The sequence below is a fragment of the Xiphophorus couchianus genome, chromosome 22 (genome assembly GCF_001444195.1).
Source record: "Xiphophorus couchianus chromosome 22, X_couchianus-1.0, whole genome shotgun sequence".
NCBI classification, from domain to species: Eukaryota; Metazoa; Chordata; class Actinopteri; order Cyprinodontiformes; family Poeciliidae; genus Xiphophorus; species Xiphophorus couchianus.
Window position 1 is genome coordinate 25,326,976 of NC_040249.1, and position 23,642 is coordinate 25,350,617.

At 44.8% G+C, this 23,642-nt stretch overlaps 1 protein-coding gene across 3 annotated transcripts; it reads right to left on the bottom strand.

The window, feature by feature from the left end:
* Positions 1 to 992: 992 nt before the first annotated feature.
* LOC114138032 (LIM domain-binding protein 3-like) lies at positions 993 to 22,819 on the bottom strand. 3 transcript variants are annotated; one of them, XM_028007046.1, is made up of 14 exons: positions 22,616 to 22,819; positions 19,898 to 20,033; positions 15,345 to 15,496; positions 15,160 to 15,229; positions 13,070 to 13,092; positions 11,354 to 11,542; positions 9,930 to 10,081; positions 9,816 to 9,858; positions 7,561 to 7,769; positions 6,322 to 6,688; positions 6,068 to 6,248; positions 4,974 to 5,094; positions 4,175 to 4,290; positions 993 to 4,108 (listed from the first exon to the last, which is right to left on the bottom strand). In XM_028007046.1, the coding sequence occupies exons 1-14, from the start codon at positions 22,726 to 22,728 to the stop codon at positions 4,019 to 4,021; spliced, it is 1,962 nt and encodes a 653-aa protein (XP_027862847.1). In that variant the 5' UTR covers positions 22,729 to 22,819; the 3' UTR covers positions 993 to 4,018. The 3 variants fall into 3 exon arrangements, with proteins under 3 accessions (XP_027862847.1, XP_027862848.1, XP_027862849.1); XM_028007047.1 differs by lacking the exon at positions 22,616 to 22,819 and adding an exon at positions 21,851 to 22,008; XM_028007048.1 differs by lacking the exons at positions 9,816 to 9,858; positions 9,930 to 10,081 and having other exon boundaries at positions 22,616 to 22,812.
* Positions 22,820 to 23,642: the final 823 nt, after the last annotated feature.

The window sequence follows — 23,642 nt, forward strand, 5'->3', positions numbered from 1 at the left end:
AACTAAAATGTACATTCAGTTAATTTTCATAAATTTTGATAAACGAGGCCACACGTATCACTGTATATCTGGAAAGTATCTACATCAATTTACTTTATCCACATTTTCTTATACTTATTCCAGACTGTATCAAATTAATCTGTTTCATCAATATTCCACACAGAAATAACTCCAGTTTATTAAAAATAAAAACAAAAAATCAAATATTACATAATTATTAAGTGCAACTATAACAGAAAGGTACATATTTATAATTTAATTAAATTGAGTTTAATATACCCCTGAAAACACACTATTACAAGTTTACTTTAAATAAATAGCCTATTCATTTTCACAATTTCACAACTGAATCTAAAAATATTATTACTGAACTAGAACCAGCAGCAAACCTCATAACTCCTGATTTAATAACCATTTTCCTGTTGATTTGAAAATTCATTTAAAACCCTGAGTTTTAAATCTCCTTCCTACACGACTGAATAATTAAAGAAATATGTTTGGTTTGAAAAGCTGGAGTCTCTGTTCACTGGCTGGAAAAACAGTTAAAGTGACAGTAAAGTTTAGTCAATTTCACAAGGTTTAGTTCTGTCATCTTTACGCTTTAAAAAATTATTTTAGAAAAATAAAACTGCAATTCTTTGGAATGTTATAAAACAAGCAGAGTGAGACATCCTTGCATATTTCCTCCTCTGTGTAAATTGCCGACCAGTTATTTGGACGGGCTTTTATTTTGAAATCAACACCAAAGGCGACTCTGCCTCCCTCTAGTAGCAATAAATATAAATATACTGAGGATTGTTGCAATAATTGTCGGTTAAAAGTGAATCATTGTGATTTTGAAATCTGCAGCTCAGATTAGTCAGAAACCTGAAACAGGAACTGAATAACGTCAGAACAGAAAGAATACTCCTTATTTTCAATTATTTAAAATGAATCTGGTTTCTTACTGACCAATGAATGATTGGATTTCAAAGAATGAAGCGACCAGGTAATTGTGTTTGAGGTGCTCTCTTTATTCGTTTTATCCACCTGTTAACATGAGACCAGGCAGCTTTAATTCAAACGGTGCGGTTAGCACTTCTCTCTCTGTCTAAACTAACACCGACATGCTGCCACACGCTGCTCTGCATGCACACTGCATTCACCCTGAAAACAAACCGTATAAAAGGACGAGACGGAGTAAAAACTCAACACAGATCATGTACCAGTCGCTCCGAGCGAGGCGGAGAAAAAACCGAGTCCGACACGAACGGAGCTGCTGAGGAGAAAAGGCACAAAGACTCGCTCTGAACGACTCGGACCTACGCACAGAAACTCTAAAATAATCTTTAAAAAAGAATCAAACATTCAGTGAAACAGAGTTCACACTGCAGAACTTCAGACTGTTTTAGTTCCTTAAATCACCACTAGAGGCGCTACAACCAGACAGAACCTAAAAATGGGAGAATGTTGTTATGAGGACAAAGAGAATTTTACAAGAAAAAGGTTGTAATAATACGAGAACAAAGTCAAAATATTATCAAAATAAGTCGTAATAATATGAGAAAGAAAGTATATGACAATAGTCAAAATAATTTGAAAATAAAGTCAGAATATCACAACAAAAAAGTCCTACAATAAAGTTTAAACAATACAAGAATAATGTCATAGTTTCACAATAAAGTTGTAATAATACAAGAATAGTCTAAAAACACCAGAATAGAATCATAATATTACAAGAATGTTGCAATATCGCAAAAATAAATTCACAATAATATAAGAATAAACTCATATTAGCAGAAAAAAGTTGTATAAACGACTAATACCAGAAAAAAAAATAATAATATGAAATTAGTCATATTACAAGAAAAAGGTCGAACAACCATAAGGTTGTAATAACACCAGAATGACGTCATAATATTATCAGAATAAAGTCATGATTTTCTGAGAACTGACATGTAAAGTCAGTCTTAGCGCTGCGTTAACATGAGGAATGTTCAGCATGTTATGAAGTTATGCTTTGGTATCCATTTGACAAATAAGGAAATAATATTTTAACATTTATTATCAGGACTTTGAATCATTTAATCTATTTAGGAAAAAGAATCACAGACTGGCTGAGAGGGTCACATCAAATCTTCACTACTCTGCCCAAACTTTGCTCCAATTTAAACATTTTCTCATAATTTTACGACTTTCTTCTGGTAATATTATGAGTTATCTCTGCAAGTTAAAAAATTGTATTCTGGCCCTCACACTCCGTCGTACTGAACTGACTCGTCTCACGTTTTTTCAGGTGGATTTTGGCGACACCTGTGGTCGCTGAAGGTACTGCTGCCGGGTTTTATAATAATCTGTTCGCATGGCCTAAACAAACACGGATCAGAAATCATTCTGGTTTTGTTTTGCTCCAAAAATAATACAAATTTAAATTATGATCTGACTTTAGTTACGTTTTTTTTTTTTTTTCTTGGCTTGGTGTGGCTGCAGTTTCTTCAGCGGCCAGTAGAGGCTGCTATAAAAACGTTTATGAGTATAAATCCATAAATAAAAAGCATTTTAGCCCAATAATTAGCAAAAAACCTTGTTAACTAACAGCTTTCATGATTTCTGTGAGAACCAAATTACAGAGTCCGATCAGAAAACACAAACCAGTTGTTACAAATATACAACGAGAATTAAAGTCAAAATAACTTTCAAACATTGTTTAAAATTGTTGTGTAGCTGAATTACATCCCAGGATATAATGCAGACCTGAAATATTCATATCAGGTCTTTGGCAGCAGGTTTCTGTTTTCTGAACAGCTACTCAGCCAACGCAGCAGCGGTTTAGCAAACATAGCATTTGATATTTAATATTCGCTTCTATGCAGATGATTCTGTCCTGTTGGACGATGTTCTTTCTGGTTGACAGCAGAGGTCTGGATATTAAAAGATACCTGCTGGTGCTTATTAACTAAAAGAAGCAGCAGAGATGGAGGTTAAAGATAGATCTAATTGCAATTCTTCTACTAGCCACCAGGAGACGCTAAAACAGTATTTATAGTTAGCAGCATGGTTTCTGTGGTCCAAAATAATCTCAGTTCCAACCTGGAATCTTCTGGTTTAGAATCTGGTTTCTGATCCAGATTCTGATCAAACTTTCAGATTTACCGCTCCTCTAACTACAGCAGATAGTGGAGAGATGATTGTCTCTACACTCACTGCTGTCTGGATTATTTCTGTTTATGTGTAATTTACCTGAAGCTGCAGCCTCTTGTAATCCAGAGGAAGTGGTTCTGAAGTTCTGCAGTATGAACGGACCCATTACACCCGAGCGTCTGATCTGCAGCAGCTCAGATACGTTTACAGTTCAGATAGAAAAAATCTAAAATAAACACTTCAGAATACACTCAGCGATCAATAAATAGAAAAGGTTCCAGTTAAAGACGGAGGCGGATCGGCGCCATCAGCTCCGTCTGCAGCAGCGCCCCCTGCAGGTCCAGGAAACGCCTCCGTATCGTTTCCTGGATGTTTGTCCTGCTGGGTCTGAGATGAAGCTGCTGCAGACAGAAAAGCTTCACAGCGGAGAGTTTCTGGATCTGATGCTGTTCAGTCAGTGATCGGCACCAGAACCAGAACCAGAACCAAACTCGTCTTGTTGAGCTGAAAGCTTCTTTATACGTAATAAAAGTCATAAAGTCAAACAGGCACTTCTGCAGGTTGATTAAAAAATAAAAACAGAAAATTATGATTTCTGTCTAGAATAAATAAGATGGCACAGATTTAAAATCTAAAATTTTGTGTTAAAACATCAAACTTTATTAAACGACTAAAAGTGACGTTAAAAATCATTTGTTTTCCAGCATCAACCCATCGTCTGTAACTTGAGGGATTATGTTGCCCTGCAGGCGCAGCATGGAGCCGGCTGTCTCTGACCTGATCCCCGGTCGCCTGCAGCAGCAGGACTTCCTGTCTGGAAGCAGAATCATCATCATCATCATCATCATCATCATCAATAGCAGGCGGTTAGCACGGCGGCTGCTCGGTCAGCTCAGCTCTACACGTTGATGGCGTGGGCGTGCTTCTTGCACAGAGGCTTGTCCTTCTTGGAGTAGAAGGGTTGACCCTCCAGGTTCACGTGGCACACCTGCAGAGACAGCAGCACTTAGGGGACGGCCTGACCTCTGACCTCTGCCTCTGAGCCGGCTCTTACCGCGCACACGAAACACGTGTCGTGCCAGGTGTGTCCCAGAGCCTCGATGAACTTATCTCCAGCCTCCACCGGGAAGTCGCAGCCGTGACACTTGGTGCTGAACAGAGCGATGTAATCTGACAGAGCAGACGGGACAGCGCTAAGCTGCTAACGCGCTAACATGCTAGTATTTGCTGCAAAACTGCTAAACAAGGTCATGGACTTCCAGCAAATTCACCATTTTTATTCCAAGGATCAAGGATGCTGAAGCTACAAGTGGATCAGTCAGAACCAGTGGTGGGAACACTTCTGCTAATCTGCTAATAGCAAAGGTCTTGGCTCAGAGCTTTAGTGTTTTTGCCAACTTAGCACACTTAGCTTCTCCTAAATTCATTTTTATGGACACAATTTAAATTCAAACAGCAGATAAATTCAGATTTATCATTGGCTTTAGCATTAGCTTCCACTATTTACTATGATGGCGTTGCACTTTAACATTAGCAAAACTACATCATTTTTATGATTAGCGCTTTATAGAGTTAGCTAACTTTTTAGTTAGCAGCACCACCAGCATTGAAATTAAAATGATCACAGATCAGTTTATGAAACAAATCTTCATCTCCATAACAACGAAAACGGCTGCTCTCGACCAACTTCCTACCGATTAATAATCTAGTTTCTCCTCCACTTTAACCAGCAGCACCTGTCAGGACCATTAGGACCATTAGGACCATTAGGACCATGAGGACCATGTCCCCCGTTTGTGGACATTAAGCCTCCAGTATAAACCCGGTTCTGCCCCCAGAGCGGCCCGCTGTACCTTTCTCGCAGTACGGCTCCCCGTCCTCCATGTGGAACAGGCTGTTTCCAAACGGTTTCCCGCAGGCGGCGCACACGAAGCAGGTAGTGTGCCACGTCTGCCGCAGGGCGTGCATCACTTCCTGCAACAGCATGTCGTCATTATTTCACTCAGAAAACACCAGAGGCAACAAACCGCAGAGGAAATACTAACCAAGGCCTCAGAAACTCAAAAATCAGAAAAATAAACTATTGTAATGTTAAAAGGAGACGTACAATGTAAAATTCTATTTTTTTTAGCCCTTAAATATATTTTTCATATACTTTGAGTTTCTAGAAAAGCATAGATTATGAATCTGCTCTCTGCATAGATTTCTCTATTTTCTGTTTGGATTTCTCATCAACCAATTTCACAAATCTGCCATTTTTATTTCTTGCAGTAATTTTGTAGTCCAAGTTGAAGGATGTTGAAACTACAAATGGAGGTCAAAATGTTTGGTTGTTGGTGAATTAAGAGATGTAACTCGTTACAATCGTCCTCCAGCATCAGAACCTCTTCATAGTACCAGGTTAGATGTTATTTCTCTTGGAAATGTTCCCACATCAGAGGAGGAGTTTCTATTTGTGAAAAGACAAAACGCTTCAGTAACCTCCGCTAGCATGAAGAGGATTCACCAAAACACTGACGGTCAGTTCCTTCTGTCTGTGGAAACGGCCACGCAGCAAAGAGGAAGCCACAAATAAAACTTTAATTCAGACATGAATTATTGTGTTGCTATGACATCATTGCTTTGCTAGCAGTAGCATCATGTCTTCAGCTATTGCTAATGTTAGCTCTGTATGCTAGCGGTTAGCTCCCTGAGGACGAAGCCATCCTGCATGTTTCTCGTTGTTTTTGCCATTTTTGAGTTGCATTCAGTGACATTCTTGGTGCTAGCATTAGCATTAGCTGGCTTGCTAACTATGTGGAGACTTTGTTAACAAACGTGTTCATTCATGTTAGCAGTGTTCCCATTTCGATCAGCTCAGAGCTTTAAAGTCAAAACACGGGCAATGTGACTTTCTAACCACTACATTAGAAAGTCAGGATGACCTATGACCCCTGGTCTGCCTCACCCCCATGATCTTGGTGTTGCAGCGGGCGCAGGTTGGAGCGAAGAACTCCTCGTAGCAGTTCTCACAGTAGACGTTGTTCTGCTCCTCCACGAAGCTGACGTCGGCCAGGGAGACGTGGCAGTAGTGGCAGTTGAACTCCTCGGGGTGCCAGGACCGGCCGAGGGCCACCAGGAAGGGGCCCCTGAGGACCACAGCAACACCGTCACACACTATGGACCGTAACGAGCCGCTCTGATGAACGCCGAGCCCCGTACCTAATGACGCTGTTGCACGCTGAACACAGAGGCGTGCGGCTGCTGGCGGCGAACCTCTCTGCTCTTTGAGCCACGCCCCTTGCCACAGGAAGGAAAGGGGCGGGGCTCGGTGTGACAGGGGCGGGGCTGGGAGCGGGCGGCCCGGCGGGGGACGGGTTAGGGATGTACGCCGGCGGGGGCGGGGCCGCCTGAGGAAGCGGCTGGACCTTCACGGAGGAGGAGGTGGTCTTTCCAGGGTCGAACTTATCGGCGAAGTTGGTGTCGGTCACCCAGGGCGGTCGGTTGGCGGTGGAGGAACCCGGAGGAGGAGCGGCAGGGGGCGGGGCCGGCGCGGCTGCTGCACGGCGGGGCTGGGGCGGGACTGGAGCTGGAGCCACAGGCAACATGGCCGTTAGCATACCGTCTGATAGCATCACAAACTGAACAGAGACCTTTTACCCAACACAGACGGCCTAACTCTGGAAGAGCTTAGCGCATTTAGCTTCAACTAAGGTACATCCTAAAACACTAATTTACTTGAGTATTTTTTTTAAAACTTTCAGTTGAATAAAGTTTGACATTTTGCTGAAGTTTTAGTTATCGACTGTTTGGAATTCTTCCAGTTTGTTTATATTCATGCTCTTATTTTGAAGTCTGTTTAAGCAGCAGTTCCATTTCCTGTCCTCATAATGGTGGAGAACATGAGGTAGAGACATGATTTGCTACCCAGAATGCATCACTGCAGAATAGTAAACAGTCTAACATGTCCTGTCCTTTGTCCTGTACTGTAAGGACAGCATCAGAGGCTAAAATAGCATCAGAGGCTAATTTAGCATCAGAGGCTAATTTAGCATCAGAGGCTAAAATAGCATCAGAGGCTAAATTAGCATCAGAGGCTAAATTAGCATCAGCGCTAGCAAAACTCAACAACTATAAAACAGAAGCTAGGAGTGAAATAACTCTGGTTTCAGCATTAGCTTCTCCTAAATGCAGTGTTATCTTTTAAATAAGCTTCTGCTGCATACAGTGACGGTATAGCACTAGCAATTAGCATGGTTAGCTATGTAGCTAGTAGTACCTAGTAGTGTACTGAATTGGTTCCTGACTCAACATGACCTTAACTTCTGCTGAAGCCTTTTGAGACTCTGAGCATCAGCGATGGTGACCTCTGACCTTCACGCTGACTGCCAGGTGTTCTGGTTACGCCTGATATCTGCTGATGTGCGCCCTCTGATGGCCGCCACATTCATGCTCCCTCACCTGGCTGGGAGGGGAAGATGCAGGCCGTGCTGACCACCTTCGGGGGGGCGGAGCCAACGGGGATCTGGATGGAGCTCTGCTGGGTGGGCGGGGCTTGGAGTGGGGGGGGCTGCTGGTAGAGCGGGGGCATCGGCTGGAACTGCTGCGGCATTGGCTGGTACTGCTGAGGGGGTGGAGCCTGGTGCGTGGGCGGGGCCATCCCGTACTGGCTGGAAAAGCACAGAAACGCATTGAGGTTGAAGGTTCAACTTCCACAGCAAAACCTTCATCTGAAGGAGGAGTCTTCATCACAGACTGTCCTCTGATTGGTCAGGCTACAGAGCCTCTGATTGGCTGTTTGGAGTGACCAGGTAGTGATCTCTCTCTCCATCCATCCCAAAGTTTCTTCATTAATATTTCTGCCTCTTTAATAGACCAGCAGGCGGCCTGATGTCCCACTCTCTGTGAAACACTTAAACGCACCGCCTCTCTCTCTGCAGACTGAAATCCACAGGAAAACTCCCAACACTTCCTCACCTCTGACCTCTACTGCGTCCTGTCAACCTTCTACATTCACATCAACAAGCTGCTGATGATCTGCTGAGTTTCATCCAATCAGAGGACAGATGATCTGCTGGGAGCAGGAATGTTTCAGGGTGGATCCAGACTGGGAGCAGCAGCTGGATGTTGGATCAATGTGATTAGAGCTTTATTAGATCTGGAGCGGCGAGGAAGAGGAGGAGGAGGAAGAGGTCAGACGTTCCTCCATGACATCATCTCCATGTTAGACTCCTCCTCACATCTTTTACTGTTGTTTTAAATTCTGAATCCTTTTTGGATCTAATGGTAAAATGTGTTATAATCCATCATAATCAATGTTATTAATTTTTAACCAAGGCTGATTATTATGTTTATCCTTGGAAAATATTGTGGACTTTGGGATTTTCTCCTTCAAAAACATCTTTTATTTTGGCAAAAACAGGCAAAAAAAATTTGTTCTCACAAACATATATATATATATATATATGTATTTATATATATATATATGAAATATTTAATGCAGTGAAAGTTAAATATTAATCTATTACAGTTTAATAAAAGGCGTTTTGTGACATTAAGGTTTAAACTGTGAAGTTAATTACATTTTTCTTCAAGGGTTAAAGCTTCTCAATTAATATTGTTAGAAATAAATAACCAAACAATATTAAATAATGTTTGTAATAATTTTTCGTGGTTCTGAAACAAGTTTTATTATGTCTTGCAGGATTAAACATAAAAGCACAGGAACATCAGAAATATTAAAACTGTAAACTCTTCTATTTCTTACTGTTTTGAAGCTGATATTTGAACATTTCTGCTGTTTCATAAGGAGTTAAATGAACTGAAGGTTTATTAAACTGTTTCCAGCAGGAAGTCGACCTTCACGTGGATCTAATCTGCTTCCTCTTCCTCCCAGAGACAAAATAAACTCTCTGGAGGAAACAGCCGACCTCTGCTGCCATCGATCCAGGATGAGTGGAGCCTGGAGGATCGATGGATTAATGGAGGATGATGAGCAAAGAGCCGGGGGCGGCGGCGGCGGGCGGAGCCTGTTACGTCACATGATGCTTCTCTGCTGTTTCTGCCTCCAGAGAAACTCGGACTGAAGGATTTCACATTCAGAGGCGGGACAATCGGTTTCCATCCTCAGGTTTCAGGTCAGCATGAGGATAACCTCAGGAAGTCGATGAGATTTTAGGTTCAGAGATTCATAAAAATCAAACGGAAGCAACAGGAGACCTGATGACAGAGAAACTTTACATTCTGCTCAGGTTTCTAACTTCCTGTGTCTGTTGCCATGGTAACTGATGCTAGAAACCCGGCAGCACAGAGACGGTTTATTATAAAATATTAAGTTTTATTAATGTTTGTCTGCTATGTGTTTATTTTAGTTTTTCTGTTAAAATAAAGTGAGGCGACTGAAACACCTGGTGTGTTCTCCGGGTCAGAACCTCTTCATGGTTCACACAGAGAAGACTGATCCACTCTGGATCTGTAGCTCTATGCTCCCATCATGAGGTTCTGACATTCTGGATCTATTTTGGATCCGTTTTCGTCTCGGTTCCAGAGATCCAGTGGATCCAGATGAGCCTGCAGAGCAGCGGCTCCCCCTGCTGGCCACACACACTCACTGCATGCAGGTGGAGAAAAGCTGGACCTCTGATTGGTCAGGGTGAGGTTTGGGTCAGTGGGGGGTGGGGGTTGGGGGTGGGCTAAGGTGAGGAGGCGGAGTCTACCTGCTCCTCTTCATCACCTCCTCATCCTCACCCTGCTGCTGAGCTGGAAGCAGAAATAAAGAACCGATTGATCGCTCCGCCTTTCTCCTCCAGAACCAGCAGAACCAGACCTACTGGGCTCGGTGTGGGTCAGGTGGGCCAGCAGCTGGAAGGTTTTGGACTGGGCGCTGCGGCGGCTCCAGTCGTTCTGGTTCTGGTCTGTGGTCCGGACCGCCTGGTAGACCGGAGAGGCGCTGTCCACCAGCCGGTCGCTAACAGAGACACGACTGCAACCAGAACCGAACCGGGTCAGGAGCATCGATCAGTCCCAGAGCTGGAAGAGCTCCGGATCCTCAATCTGAGTGGGTTAACTGGTTTAACTGGTTTAACTGGGTTGACTGGTTAAAGACACACTGACTGGACTTGATGCTTAGTGATGGGAAGAGGAAAAAAATCAGGAAATGACCAGAGGAGAAACCGGATCAGAACATTCAGAGATTTTCTCTTCTGTCGACATTTTTCACCTCCAGGCCTCAGGGTCAATCTGGGGTCAATCTGGGGTCATTCAGGGTCAATCTCAGCTCTTACAGGATCTCACGTGTTTCTAATTAAAGATAAAATAAAGTAGGATCAGGCTGAGAAATATTTTAGAATAAAGTTATAATTTTATGACAACTCCTCCAAGAAAAATTATTAAAAATAAAATAAGAAATTTTGAGCATCTTGTGAAATTATATTTGGTATCAATTTAATAAAAAAGAAAACGTTTAATCTTTTAACAATTCAGCATCAAATTATTATTATTATTGTCAGTAAAAGTTTGAAACGACGGAGTCTGAAATCCTGACAAACAATTTTATAACTTTATCTTCAGGAAAATCACTTTTTTATTTTGCTGATGTTCTGACTTCATGCTCAGTTTGTTCAGTCTGGCCTAATACTCTCATGTTTTTAAGATTTTCTGGTTTGTTTTCTAAAAGTTTTTGTCTTTTTACACATCAGAAATTATTTTAATATGAGTTTTTATTGTTTGTTCTAAATATAAATAATTAGTAATAAAAATCAGTTTCTGTATTTTCTGTCCATCACAGTGAAATAAGAAATGAAGGGAACCACGACAGCAGAACCTACAGGCCAACCAAAGCTGATCAGAACCAGAACATTACTACAGAACTGAAACCAGGAAAGAACCAGAACAAAAACAACCTGATACCAGAACAGAACCAACACCATCAGATCATCAGAACCGTCTGTTATGTCCTGATATTTTGGGTGATTATTGATCCTTCCGACAGCAAAGGTCATCAAGAAGAGCAACCAGAACCAGAGTCTGGATCTCCTAGAGTTCACAGAACCAGAACCAAGAACCCAGCAGAGTGAGAAGTCAATAAACGGACCTTTGAATGAAACAGGAGAATAAAAGCTGAGAAGTGGACGACTGAGCTCAGGCAGTTCAGCTGCTTAGAACTGGACCCAACAGAACCAGAACCTTCACGGAGGTCAGATTTTACCCAAAGCACCAACTTGTCCAAAGAGTTGGACCTCAGGCGGCGTCCTACCCAGCATCGTGTCCCTTGGACTGCGATTGGCCAGCGATGGTGTCCATGATGGCGTCCTGTGAGTACAGGCTGATGGGCGTGTTGTACTGGGCGTGGATGATGGTGGCCTTCCCGCCTGGACCCGTCACCTCGATGGTCTTCTGGGCCGACAGGCCCGAGTCCTTCAGCACGCCGGGGCTGAAGCTGGCACTGAGGGCAGGACGGACAAGACCAGGAAGACACGGAGGACAGGACGGTTGGACGACTGGGTTTGTGTTTAAAACAAGAAGAAGAACCAACCAGAAAGCTGCATGCTCACAGCAAACACACCACAGGCCCGGTTCACCTCAGAACCAGCAAGCAGGACTGGACTGGAATCAACCAGAACATCAAGACACAGGAGACGAGTTTGGAACGCATTGGGAGCATCTATGGGACGCATTGGGAACGCGTTGGGGACACGTTGGAGACGTGTTGGAGATGCATTGGGGATGCCTTTGGGACACACTGGGGACATCTTTGGGACAAATTGGGAACGCGTTTAGGATGCATTGGGAACACGTTGGGGATGGGTTTGGGACGCATTGGAGATGCATTTGGGACCCATTTGGGACCCATTGGGATGCGTTTGGGGAAGCATTTGGGACTTATTGGGGACGCGTTGGATACGTGTTAAAGATCCGTTGGAGACTCATTGGGGACACATTGAGGACACATTGGAGATGCATTGGAGACGTGTTTGGGAAGCACTGGGGACGTCTTTTGGACGCATTGGACAATGCATTGGGGATGGGATTGGGGAAGCGTTTGGGACTCAGTGGGGACGCATTGGGGACACGTTGGAGACGTGTTGGAGATGCATTGGGAATGGGATTGGAGACGCATTGGGGAATTATTTTAGACTTATTGGGGATGCGTTGGATACGTGTTAAAGATCTGTTGGAGACTCATTGGGGACGTAATGGGGATGGGCTTGGGGAAGAGTTTGGGACGCGTTGGATATGTGTTGGAGATGCATTAGGGACGCATTGGGAACATCTATGGGACGCATTGGGGATACATTGGGGATGGGATTGGGGAAGCGTTTGGGACTTATTGGGGACGCGTTGGAGATGCATTGGAGACGTGTTTGTGAAGCACTGGGGACGTCTTTTGGACGTGTTGAAGATGCGTTGGAAACACATTGGGAACGCGTTTGGGATGCATTGGAAACTCTACTGTAAATCAACATAACTAAATGTCCTCAAATTGATTAGAAAACTATTCGTGAAACCAAACTTGGAACTGAATAAACGTCACAAACAAAGAATTAAAACTATGTCCCATTTTCCCAGAACAATTCTGTGACTTTCATCTTTACTTCTAACTGTGGAAAAATCTTTCAATAATAGCAATAACAATAATAATAATAATAATTATAATAATGATGCAGCTCATGCACTCGGGCAGCATGCAGTCTGCAGGAAGGTTTTGGGTTTAAAGCTAAAACTAAGAAGTTCTGTTGAACTGGATTTGGTGTAAAACGCTGATTACTGTGATAATCTGACATTGAGACAGAAATAAAAGGGATTAAGAGATTAAATCCTGAAACATTTTCTAATCAAGACATTTTCACTCCTAAAAACACTGAACTACCCACTGAGGTTTGTTCCAGCAGCTAAAGATTCGTGCTAATCTACAGACATCCAGCAGAACCACAGCAAACCGTCAGACACACAGCAGAGACAGGATACTAACTTGGGAGGAGCGGGGCAGAAAACCTTGGAGACAAACAGACGACAGAAACAGAAGAAGAAGAAACATCATCAGAGGCTGAATAAAGGACTTCACATGAAGAAGAAATGAAGATCAGCTTCCTTCAGGAACATCGTCCTGACAGCAGGAGGCGTTCTTCATCAAGAACCTTCAGATCCTCCTCCAAACAGGCCGGTACCACCTGTAATCTGGTTCCAGAAGTTTTAATCTGGTTCCAGAACCAGAACGCGTTGGTTCTCGTTGTGTTTAAACCGGAGCAGCTCCAGATCTCTGGCCCGTTCAGACTCTGGCTGCTGCTGAATCTGACTCCAGGTTTGGTTTCTTCTGGATTAAATGCTGAGCATGTTTTGGTTTAATCCCTCTCTAAGTCAACCATCGTCTATAATTTCTGTTTTGAAGCCTTGTGGCGCGTGTTGGGGTGGGGTCAGGTTACCCCTGACCTTTAGAGACGCCCTGGCTCCGACAGGTGTCCGGCCTCGGCGTTGGCACGGTAACCAAACTCAGCTGAAGAATCGCTGCATTAACTGACCTCACCGCTTCAGCTAAACGTTTCATGTCTAAATGTTCTGATCAGGTTTGGTTCCTCCTCCCAGGGGTCAAAGGTCAGCAGCGTTAGTGGCATACTCTCTACGTACCCCGCCTGCATGGCCGCCATCTCCCTCAGAGTCTCCTCTGAGTACAGGCCGATGGGGGAGTTATACTGCCCCCGGTGGCGGGGGCTGGGCGCCGCGTCGCTCCTTCCTGGAGAGCCAGCCGCCGCAGGCTGGGGCGGCGCCGACGCACGGCCGTTTACCTGCGGCGCCGGGCGGAGGAGGAGACACGAGGGGTCATCTGAGAGACAGACTCACAGCAGGACTTATCCAGTTTAAAACTAAAATCACACTTTGTTAAAAAATATAAATCTGGACCATATTTAACGATTCGCTTGGTATATTTTATCTTCAAACTATCAGATTTATGTTGAGGATTTTTGGTACAACAGAAATAAAAACTGCAACTGAAATCCCTTTCAACGATTTAACGGCGAAGGTTTTATTCTAACCCAAAACATTTACATTCAGTCTGTTTCCCTGCTGATGGTCCGGTTGACCCGGTTCTACTGGAACCAGAACATCTGCTCCAACTCCAGCTGCTGTGGTTCTGAGTCAAACCAACCTGTTCCCCTCCTGGCCTGTGGGGGCGCTGCACCAAGAACCACTGAAGGAAACGACACAAAAACCTCTGAAGACACTGAGAGCAACTTCCTTCTTCACCAGATGGAAACAAGATGGAGGCGTCAGATTTTTCTCTTTAGTCTTTGGCTGAAGACCAGGAGCCATTTCTGCTGCTAGGCGCTAGGCTAACATGTTAGCTTTGGTTGTATTTACCCAGAATGCCCTGCGCTGCTGGGAATGATTCATCCGACATTGTTGCTTTAATTTAAATCTATCAGTTTTCTATTGTTTGATTATTGGTGCAGCAGACAGATTAATAATCCAGCAGTAGAAATAGATCAACTGTCTCCGTTCATTTAATCTCAATCTCGTTGTAATCTGTTGATGACAATGACAAATAAATCTTATCCTATTTTTAATAAATCTCAAAACATCAGAGTATTGTGAAAAAGTTTAATATTTCTCACCAGTCATCTCAGAAAGTGAAAAACATTTTAAATAGATTCATCTCACAGAGACTAAAATACTTTAAGCCTTTATAAGTTTTATTGATTATGGCTTCAGGTAAAGAAAACCCAAAATTCATTTTCTCAGAAAATCTGAATATCAGATCAGACTGATGAAAAACGGATGTTTTAAGAATAAATGTGAAGTTTCTGTAAAGTACGATCACCTCTATGACTTGGTTGGGCTCCTCAGTTAATCTCCATGGCAACCAGTCAGCTGCAGCCATAATCATTACATCACTGTGAGAGACGACTGGTGAGACGTTTAATGCAACAGTTTAGACCTTCTGCTGCACGAGGTTTTTATAGCCATTTGTAGCAGTTCCTCATGTCGCCACTGTAGGCAGCAAAGAGTTTCTGAACCATGAGCAGCTGATGCTTCAGTGAAGCTGTAGTCAGGGGGCGGAGCTACCTGCTGGTGAGGGATCATGGGAATCACGGCGTCCATTCTGGGCAGCGCCATGGGAACGGGACGCTTCGACCTGCAGAGGAAAAAACATGAGAGCGCTGTTGGTTCTGCAGGTGAGACGACTTCAGGTAACCCTGAGGTCACCTCAGGTGACCCTGAGGTCACCTCAGGTGACCTCTGGTCCTCACTTGGTCATGGTGAGCGCCAGGCTGTGGTGCGCCATCTTGATCTTGTTCTGGGCCTCCAGGTGGGTCATCCCCTCGGTGCTGACGCCGTCGATGGCCACGATGACGTCGCCCTGGATCAGGTTCCCCTGCGCCGCCTTGCTGCCCGGCGAGATCTGTCTCAACAGAAAGAACCGGGCCAGAACGGGTCAGCGCCACGACAGATTACCGCTGGCGTTCCAAGAAACAATCAGTGGAATGAGAACAGATCGATTTATCATCCGTTCACTCAGATTACTGTAATCTGGGGACAAATAATCTCACTGGGAGACAGAACCAGGTCAGAGTGGGCTGAGAGGGGAGAACCGGACCAGAACCTTCCAGGTGAACATGACCTGTCAGAAGTCACCTTTAACCTCCAGCATGACGCCATCATGTGGAAACCTCCAGAACCTTTCAGAACTTCTCTGACCCTCCAGAACCTCGTGACCCCAGCTCAGTTCTTGGTCCGATTGGCCGCCGAATTAATCAGAACCAGATCGTGGAGTTTAACAGGAAGCTGCTCACTGAGCCCGAACAATGCCGGGCCTGTGATGAGGCGCTGCGGCCCGGTTCCCCAGGAGCCTCTCTGACCCACATACGGGTCGCAGCCTGCATGGCTCACATTTCTGGGCCGCCGGGGATTGGCCCAGAGACGAACCGGGTCGGACCGGACCGACCGCCATGAGCCGTGGTTCTGGCTGGTTCTGATCAGCTGGTCCAAAACATTTCGGCTCCTAACTTTCTGTCTGGATCTGCTCATTTAGAGTCGTGCAGATCAGATTCATACATTTCTCTGGTAATTTAATCTGAATAAATTCATTTATTTTGCTTCCATTAATCCCTGAACAGGAAGAGAAGAATCATAATTTAACAAATAAAGTTTATTCTTATTCACCTCTAATCATAAAACCAACAGGAAGCTGAAATATAGAAAAACAGAAATATTTATAAAATCACATCAAAACATTTTTCATGTTTTAATAAAGTTATCATCAGATATTTGATCTAGTTTCAGTTCAGGGTTAAATCAGTTATTTTAACTAGTTAATCTACCTGAAGCTCTTTGTTGAATTTTTTAAACGTAATTTTATAATATTTAATATTTCTGTCACTGTTTCTCGTTTCCATGACGATCAGGTTTCTGGATCATTCATGGTCAATTATTATTTTTAAATTATTTTGTGTTCATATTATACTGTAGTGACCACCACTAATTAAAAGCTAGCTATGCTAACCCTAAAGCGCTAATCATAACCATTAGTTCTGCTAATGCTAAGATGCTAAATTGCTCATTTCAGCCACTGACTGTGCAGATCAGCTCCGCGCTCAGTGAGCGGCCATGTTTTATCCAACATGGCGGACAGAGCAGCTGCTTCTTCTTCTGCTGTGACCTTTAAGACGTTATTGTTCTTTACGTCCTGCAGCAAACGTTTAATCTAGTTTCTGACCTTTTAATCCCTGATGTCCCATTATGCAGTGATCTACGGCGTTCTGGCTCCGACATGAAGGGTTCTGGTTCTGGTTCTGGTTAGGTCCTCTGGTTCTGGGATGGATTCTCTCTCAATAATCTAATATTTCTGATTTATGGCCTTAAATCTGATCTGCTTAGCTTTAACCCGGAGGTCTAAAGCGCTTTAAAATCAGTAAATATTTATGATATTTCTGTATTTGTTTGGTATAAAACTGGTGGGTTTCCTTCTGACCTCTGACCTCTTGACTACAGGATCCACCTGGATCCCTGCAGGTCTAATTTGGGCTCTGCGGATGTGGGATGCCCCCGCTGCTGTAATGGGAGCTGTGGGAGCCACTGGCCGGGTGGGTGCTGGCCGGGTCAGCGCCGCGCTACAGCACGGCTCCGGTTTCCTCCGGCTCGCCTTTCACTGTAAAGTTTACAGAGCAGCTGAAGACGGAGCTGCAGGAAAAGCGACGCCTGCAGCACAGAGAGCCGCTGCGCTCTGCTGCTGCAGCACAAACATGAAACAAAAACCAGCAGAAATCAGAGGGAAGCTGCATCATCACACAATACAGGAGAGAAGAAATTCACTGGATCCAATTCAGCTGATGGACAAACCAGTTTAAAGGGAAACCAGTTCAGATGTTTGTAGAAATGTTTTAACATTTAATTGGTAAAACGTAAATGTGTAACTCGCTAATTAAATATTTTGCTTTAAACTGTGACATTTATGAATGAATGAATCACATGGTGAACGTATGACTGAATAATGAACCCACGTTTTCCTCTGATTAACCCAAATTATAGCTGCTAACTGTTACAATCAGCTGAAGTTCTGCTCAGCAGTTTGGCTAAATGATCCAAATCTGACTGAACTCCTGAACTGGACCACATGGCCGGTTCTGGTTCTGTTAAACTGGTTCGTCAGAGCAGCTGGTACCACCTGGTATTCATCAGAGGCAGTTCTGATTCTCTGCAGATGTTCCAGAACTTTCCTTTCTCAAAGGTTTAATTCATCTTGATGAACAGAACCTCTCAGATTTCTGCCTCATATTCATCCAGAACCTTTTACTGGACGGGTTTCCATTCAGAGCTTAACCCAACAGAACCTTTATACCAGAACTTTCCTGCAGTTTGGACCCATATAAACAAGGAACCAGAGAAAACCTGATGTTTGCTCCAAAAAGGTTCTTCTGGCCCCTGTAGACCGACTGCAGCTTAGCTACAGCAGCCAAAAGCCTGCTGGTTACCATGGCAACATCAACCTTTAGATTACCTGAACCTCCTGCAGACCAGAGCAGAACCACAGAACCACCTGAGGTTCTTCCAGGCTAATTTGGTGGGAATAACTTTGACTTTAAAATGGTAGAACTGTGATGGTTCTGACCCAGAAACAGCTGATGATACCGTTAGAACATTAAATAATCCAGATTAATAAATAAATTATAGAAATGAATTTTTCCAGGAGCGCTTCATGTCTCACTGATGGTTCTGGTTCTCCTGACACCTTCAGAACATTTAAAGTCCAACATCAGTAGAACCTCAAGGCGCCCACATGAGGTTCTGACATCTGAACCAGGTGACCTGGGACCAGAACCAGAACCGAGCTGCTGCTTCCCTCTGGATAAAAATGTCGGGTCCAAATCAATCAGAACATGAGAGGCTTCGTAAGACACCGGTCCACAACAGAACCAACAGAACCATCAGATCAAACCAATAAAAAATTCTTTATGACAGAGCGGTTCTACTGGACCGATCAGAACCTTTCAGAAAACACTCATTTCTAAAGACACGGGTTGCTACTGAGAGCTGGGACACTATGAGTGGAAAGTTCAGTGGAAGGAAAAAGTGTAAATTCAGCTGTTTATCAGAACATTTTGAAGCTTTTCACGCTTCCCTCTGATAACACGTTTTAAGGAGACGCTGATTTCAATTTCCAGCAGGACTTGGAACCGACCCACATTACAAACGGTACCAGTTTATCACCATGGCAACAGCAGCTAACAGGCCTGACCAGAACCTTGTAGAGAATCTAAGGACTGATGTCAAGAGGAAGAAAGACAGCAGGACCAACGATGCAGATGACCTGAAGGCAGCTAGCAGTGGAGGATACAGTTACGCTACTCCGCTAATAGCAGAGCTAACGTTTCAGTTAGCGGCTATGCTAACTTTGAAAATGTTTACCGCACTTTGCTTCCCTTAAATTAACTGTTCCAAACAGATAATAAGCATAAATTTGAAGTTTTAGTTATCGACTTAATAATTCTTCAGGTAGTTGGGCGTTTATATTCATGCTCTTATTTTGAAGTTTGTTGTTTCCTCTCCTTGCATTGGTTTATTTTATAAATAAACTGAACTGAACAAATAGCAAGTGCAGAACAAATGAATGAATGAGTTAGCATTAGCAGAACTAATGTTTATGATTAGCGTTTTAGGGTTAGCTTAGCTAATTTCAGTTAGCCGAGCCGACCACTGGTCACTGTCAGAGCAACCTGAGCTTCCAGAACCTCAGCAGAACCACACTTCTGGATTAAAACCGTTTTTATTGTTCTGGAGTTTCCTTCCAGAGTCACCAACAGACGGGCCCAGTAGAACCAGCAGAACCAGCAGAACCAGAGCAGATGTCAGCAGTGAAGACAGAACCGGCTGTTCAGAGACCGAGCTCTGGAAACATAAACCCGGTCCAGTTTTAGAAGCTGCAGCTCTGCTTTCAGGGGCCATGGAGGCCATGGGGGGCCATGGTGGGCCGCCAGAGCCATCGGGGGCCGCCGGGGCTACGGAGGATTGCCGGGGCCATGGGGGGGCCATCAGAGCCATGGGGGGCCACCAGGGCTATGGGGGCCACCAGGGCTATGGAGGATTGCCGGGGCCATGAGGGGCCACAGCAACAGGCCCGACTCAGCAGGAAGTCCTGGGCTGATGGGGAGCAACAAGCAGCTTCACTGCAACGTCTCCCTGATGATGAAACCGGAGCTGGAGGCTGATTGGTTCAGCAAAGACTCTCAGTCCAACCAGAACCTCTCCAGAAGTATTGACACCCCTCTGCCGGATCGAACCCCGGCGGATCGGACTCCATGCTTACCCTGGAGACGGTCAGCGGCATGTTGAAGTCCTTGCCCCCCTGCAGCCTGAAGCCCCAGGGCCCGGGGCCCGGCAGGGTCACCGTGTAGCAGCTCATTCCTCCAGGCGGGTCCTCGGCTCCGAACCGCAGAGACGCTCTGGAAGAGAGGAACCGTCTGAATGGACAGGCAGGAGGAAGGCTGAGGAAGACGAGGCGGTGCGGCGCGGCGCTAAGAATAGTCGGGGATCGCAGCGCGGCATTGTGGGAGGGGGCGTGGGCCGGGAGGAGGGCTAGGACTTATATGGCGTGAAAGGAGAGACGGGGAATGCCAGGCTCGCCGTGATTCACCGGGTTAATTTAGACCCTCAGATTCTTCCAGACCCCCAACCCACTGGCTCTACAGGGTCTCCCACGGACACAATCAGGAGCCGGCAGGAAACGTCTCGTTATCTGGAGCTGATAGCGCCGAGAGGTCCGATACGGAAAAGGTCAGCGACAGGAGGCCAAATACCTCACTGGGACCAGAACCAGAACCAGAACCACAGGGACAAGAACCACAGAAACACTGAAACACTGGACCAGAACCAGTGGGACCAGAACCAGTTCACTGGGACCTCTGGGACCAGAACCTACTGGATCCAGTATGTCTTGTCAGTCAGCGCTGCCCAGCAGTAATCCCTGGTATGCGAGTTGTTAGCCTACCCAATGCTAACAAAAATTTTAATGCTAGCTTAGCCAAAGCTAACACTAGCTGCTAGTGACTAGCATATTCAATGCAGCAGCTTCTCAGGCGGCTTTACTCGTGAACCTGGTTAGTTTTAGGAATGATGCCATCAGTCCAGAACCATCCAGAACCAGGAGTAGAAACGGATCCTCACCAGGTTTCAGTTGGTTTCAGTCTAGATGACCATCATTAAAAAGACCTCGAATAACTGCTTTCCCTGATGCTAACCCCAACTTGGATCGTGGATGTAACCTGTAGCCTGTAACCTGTAGCATGTAACCTGTAGCATGTAACCTGTAACCTGTAGCATGTACCCTGTAGCATGTAGCCTGTAACCTGTAGCCTGTACCCTGTAACCTGTAGCCTGTAACCTGTAGCATGTAGCCTGTAACCTGTAGCATGTATCCTGTAGCCTGTAGCCTGTAATCTGTAGCCTGTACCCTGTAACCTGTAGCCTGTAGCATGTAACCTGTAGCATGTAACCTGTACTCTGTAGCATGTAGCCTGTTGTTCAGGGCAGGGAGGCTGATCCCAGAGCAGCTGGTTCTGCTCAGCGTCGAATGTCACCGACTAAGTTTAGAGAGGAATCTGACAGAGATGCTGCTGAGGATCTGCAGGCTTTGGATCCACCCTTCCTCCCAATCGGACCAACCTGTGGACCCTAACAGAGATCCAGATCAATGGTTCTGCAGAACCGGGCCAGCCTCTGAAGGGAAACCACAGAGAGCAGCTGCTCGATCCATCCATCAGGTGTACCTAATAAAGTGGCCCCGTCTGAAAGGTTAGACCGGCTGGTAAATGGTCTGAAAGGTTAGACCGGCTGGTAAATGGAGCGTCCCCTCCTCGGGCTCAGGCTGAGTAAAGGTCAGCTCTGCTGCTCCATCAGCCTGACAGAACCGGAGGAACTGGACCAGAACCAGCCCAGGAGATCTGGATCAGAACCAGCAGAGCAGCTGACTGGAGAAATGTTTTCAGCCTCTGAACTAAAAGCTGCAGCCTCTCATAGAAACAGGCTGATGACTTTCCACCTGAGCCAGGTAACCCCGCCCCGGCTCTCAGCTCCGCCCAGCAGGGCCGCCCTGTGCACTGAAACCAGCAAACACCCCGAAATCAACCCGAACCTGTCGGGGAGAGTCCAGACCCGGAGCGCAGCTTCGTCCGGTTCGGACAGCAGCTGCCGGGGGGAGGAGGCAGTCTCGGTGACCCGGGGGGAGGAGGGGCGCTGCAGCTAAAGGTGAACGGTACCGTACCTGGCTGGGAGCACGGGTCTGCGGCGGTCCGGGATCCAGCTCCGGTCCCGTCCGAATTCCCTGCCACGGAGCGGAGGGAGACCGGAGGGGGGGGGGGGGGGGGGGGGCTACAGAGGATTTTCATTAACGGGATTTTGATTTAAAGAGGCAGGAGCCTCTGAGCTACTGTAAACAACACACACACACACACACACACACACACAGCTTCATTAAAACACAAATAATACAGAATTAATATAAACACAAAGTATTCATACGGAGCCCTGTAAGGGACATGGGGAAACCTGTTTTGTGTTCCCTCCAATATGCTGCTCTATTTTGCATACAGTCACAAATGTCAATTTAATATTTCAAACGTATACACATTTAAAGAGCCTCAATGTTTATTCATAACTCTGTCTGTCTGTCTGTCAGGCTGAGATGGAAACGGCCCTTTAAACAACACAGTTTAAACTGTCAGATGATTTATTGGCCCCAATAATAACTCAGAAATAGTCCAAATAGTCTGGATGTATTTTTTTATTTCTTTCCTTCTTACGGAAAGTTTCTGTTTATATCAGAGGTTCGTGGTGAATTAATATCCTAAAGAAAAAGATATAAAACTTCAGATATTTCACAACGAAACATTAAGATTCATGAAAAACCTGATTTTTCATGAACAGAAGGATTTTCAACAGCAGGATCCTTCTCAGCTCATCGACTCTCAACAGAGAATCAAACCAAATCAGGAGGAGGTTTAACTTAGGTCTTCAACAACAGCATTACCTTAGCATCAAACCAGCAGCAGATCTTACTCTGAGATGTCTTCTGAACCCACAATCGGAACAGTTGCTGGACCAAACCAACCATTTTTGGGTCGGGTGGATCCTCAGCTTCATTGTAGACCGCCTTAATATCCATAATCGATCTGCTGCTAGCTCCAGACGCCATTTTTTTCTTCTCAGATATTTCAGGTAAGTCAGCAGCCAAACGAACCGCGCTGAGACGGTCGCTCCTCTTCTGCTGCTGTTTAAACACAAAAATAGCTTCCATAACTCCATAATGGAAAAAAACAAGCAACTTATTTTTCGGTAAATAACTTACCGAAAAACAAGCAGCGGTTTCAAACATGGCGCTTCCGCGGCCTGTTGGCCTTCACATCTTCAGCAGGTCAAGTACAAGGCGCCAAACTAGGAGGCCTCCGTCAAAACGGAGATGATTTCAGGATAATCATAAAAGTTCTGAGTAACTTTTTCTGGCCGCTCAGTCGGAGTCCTGGCAGATCAGGAACATCCAGTTTTCAATCCGGGTTCAGAGTTAATGAGCGAGCCGCCTCTTTTTTAAAACGATGATGACGAAGCTGCGCCATGTCGCTATTAAGCACGGCGCATGCGCCTCACGCTCATAAATAACAAACATGGCGCCGTTCGGAAGGGTTGCCAGATCTGAGTTTCCAGTCCAAATGCAACGTGAAACCGGCATAACTAGAAACAACAGTCTGTATCTCTACAATACTAAAGCTAATGTTAATAGCACGATGTGTATCATCTGTAGTTTATTCTTAATATAGAATAATTTAAAGAAACACAATTTAGATAGATAGATAGATAGATAGATAGATAGATAGATAGATAGATAGATAGATAGATAGATAGATAGATAGATAGATAGATAGATAGATAGACGAAATTATTGAAATGTCATTAATTTATTAAAACTCTTCACTCTCCATTCTGTTTTTTGATTAAGTAATAAGTTTGCCAATAATTGTTCGTTTGAATAAGTACAATAAAGATTTCTGAAATACATTTTC

What these genes read in the sequence shown, in the direction of transcription:
- LOC114138032 (XM_028007046.1), bottom strand. Translation starts at nt 22,728, where the DNA reads ATGAAGCTGAGGATCCACCCGACCCAAAAATGGTTGGTTTGGTCCAGC. An exon ending in TTCTGCCCCGCTCCTCCCAA is followed by an intron (nt 11,543 to 13,069) that starts GTTAGTATCCTG and finishes TCCTGCCCTCAG; the next exon opens with TGCCAGCTTCAGCCCCGGCG. An exon ending in TCCAAGGGACACGATGCTGG is followed by an intron (nt 10,082 to 11,353) that starts GTAGGACGCCGC and finishes TTCTGGTTGCAG; the next exon opens with TCGTGTCTCTGTTAGCGACC.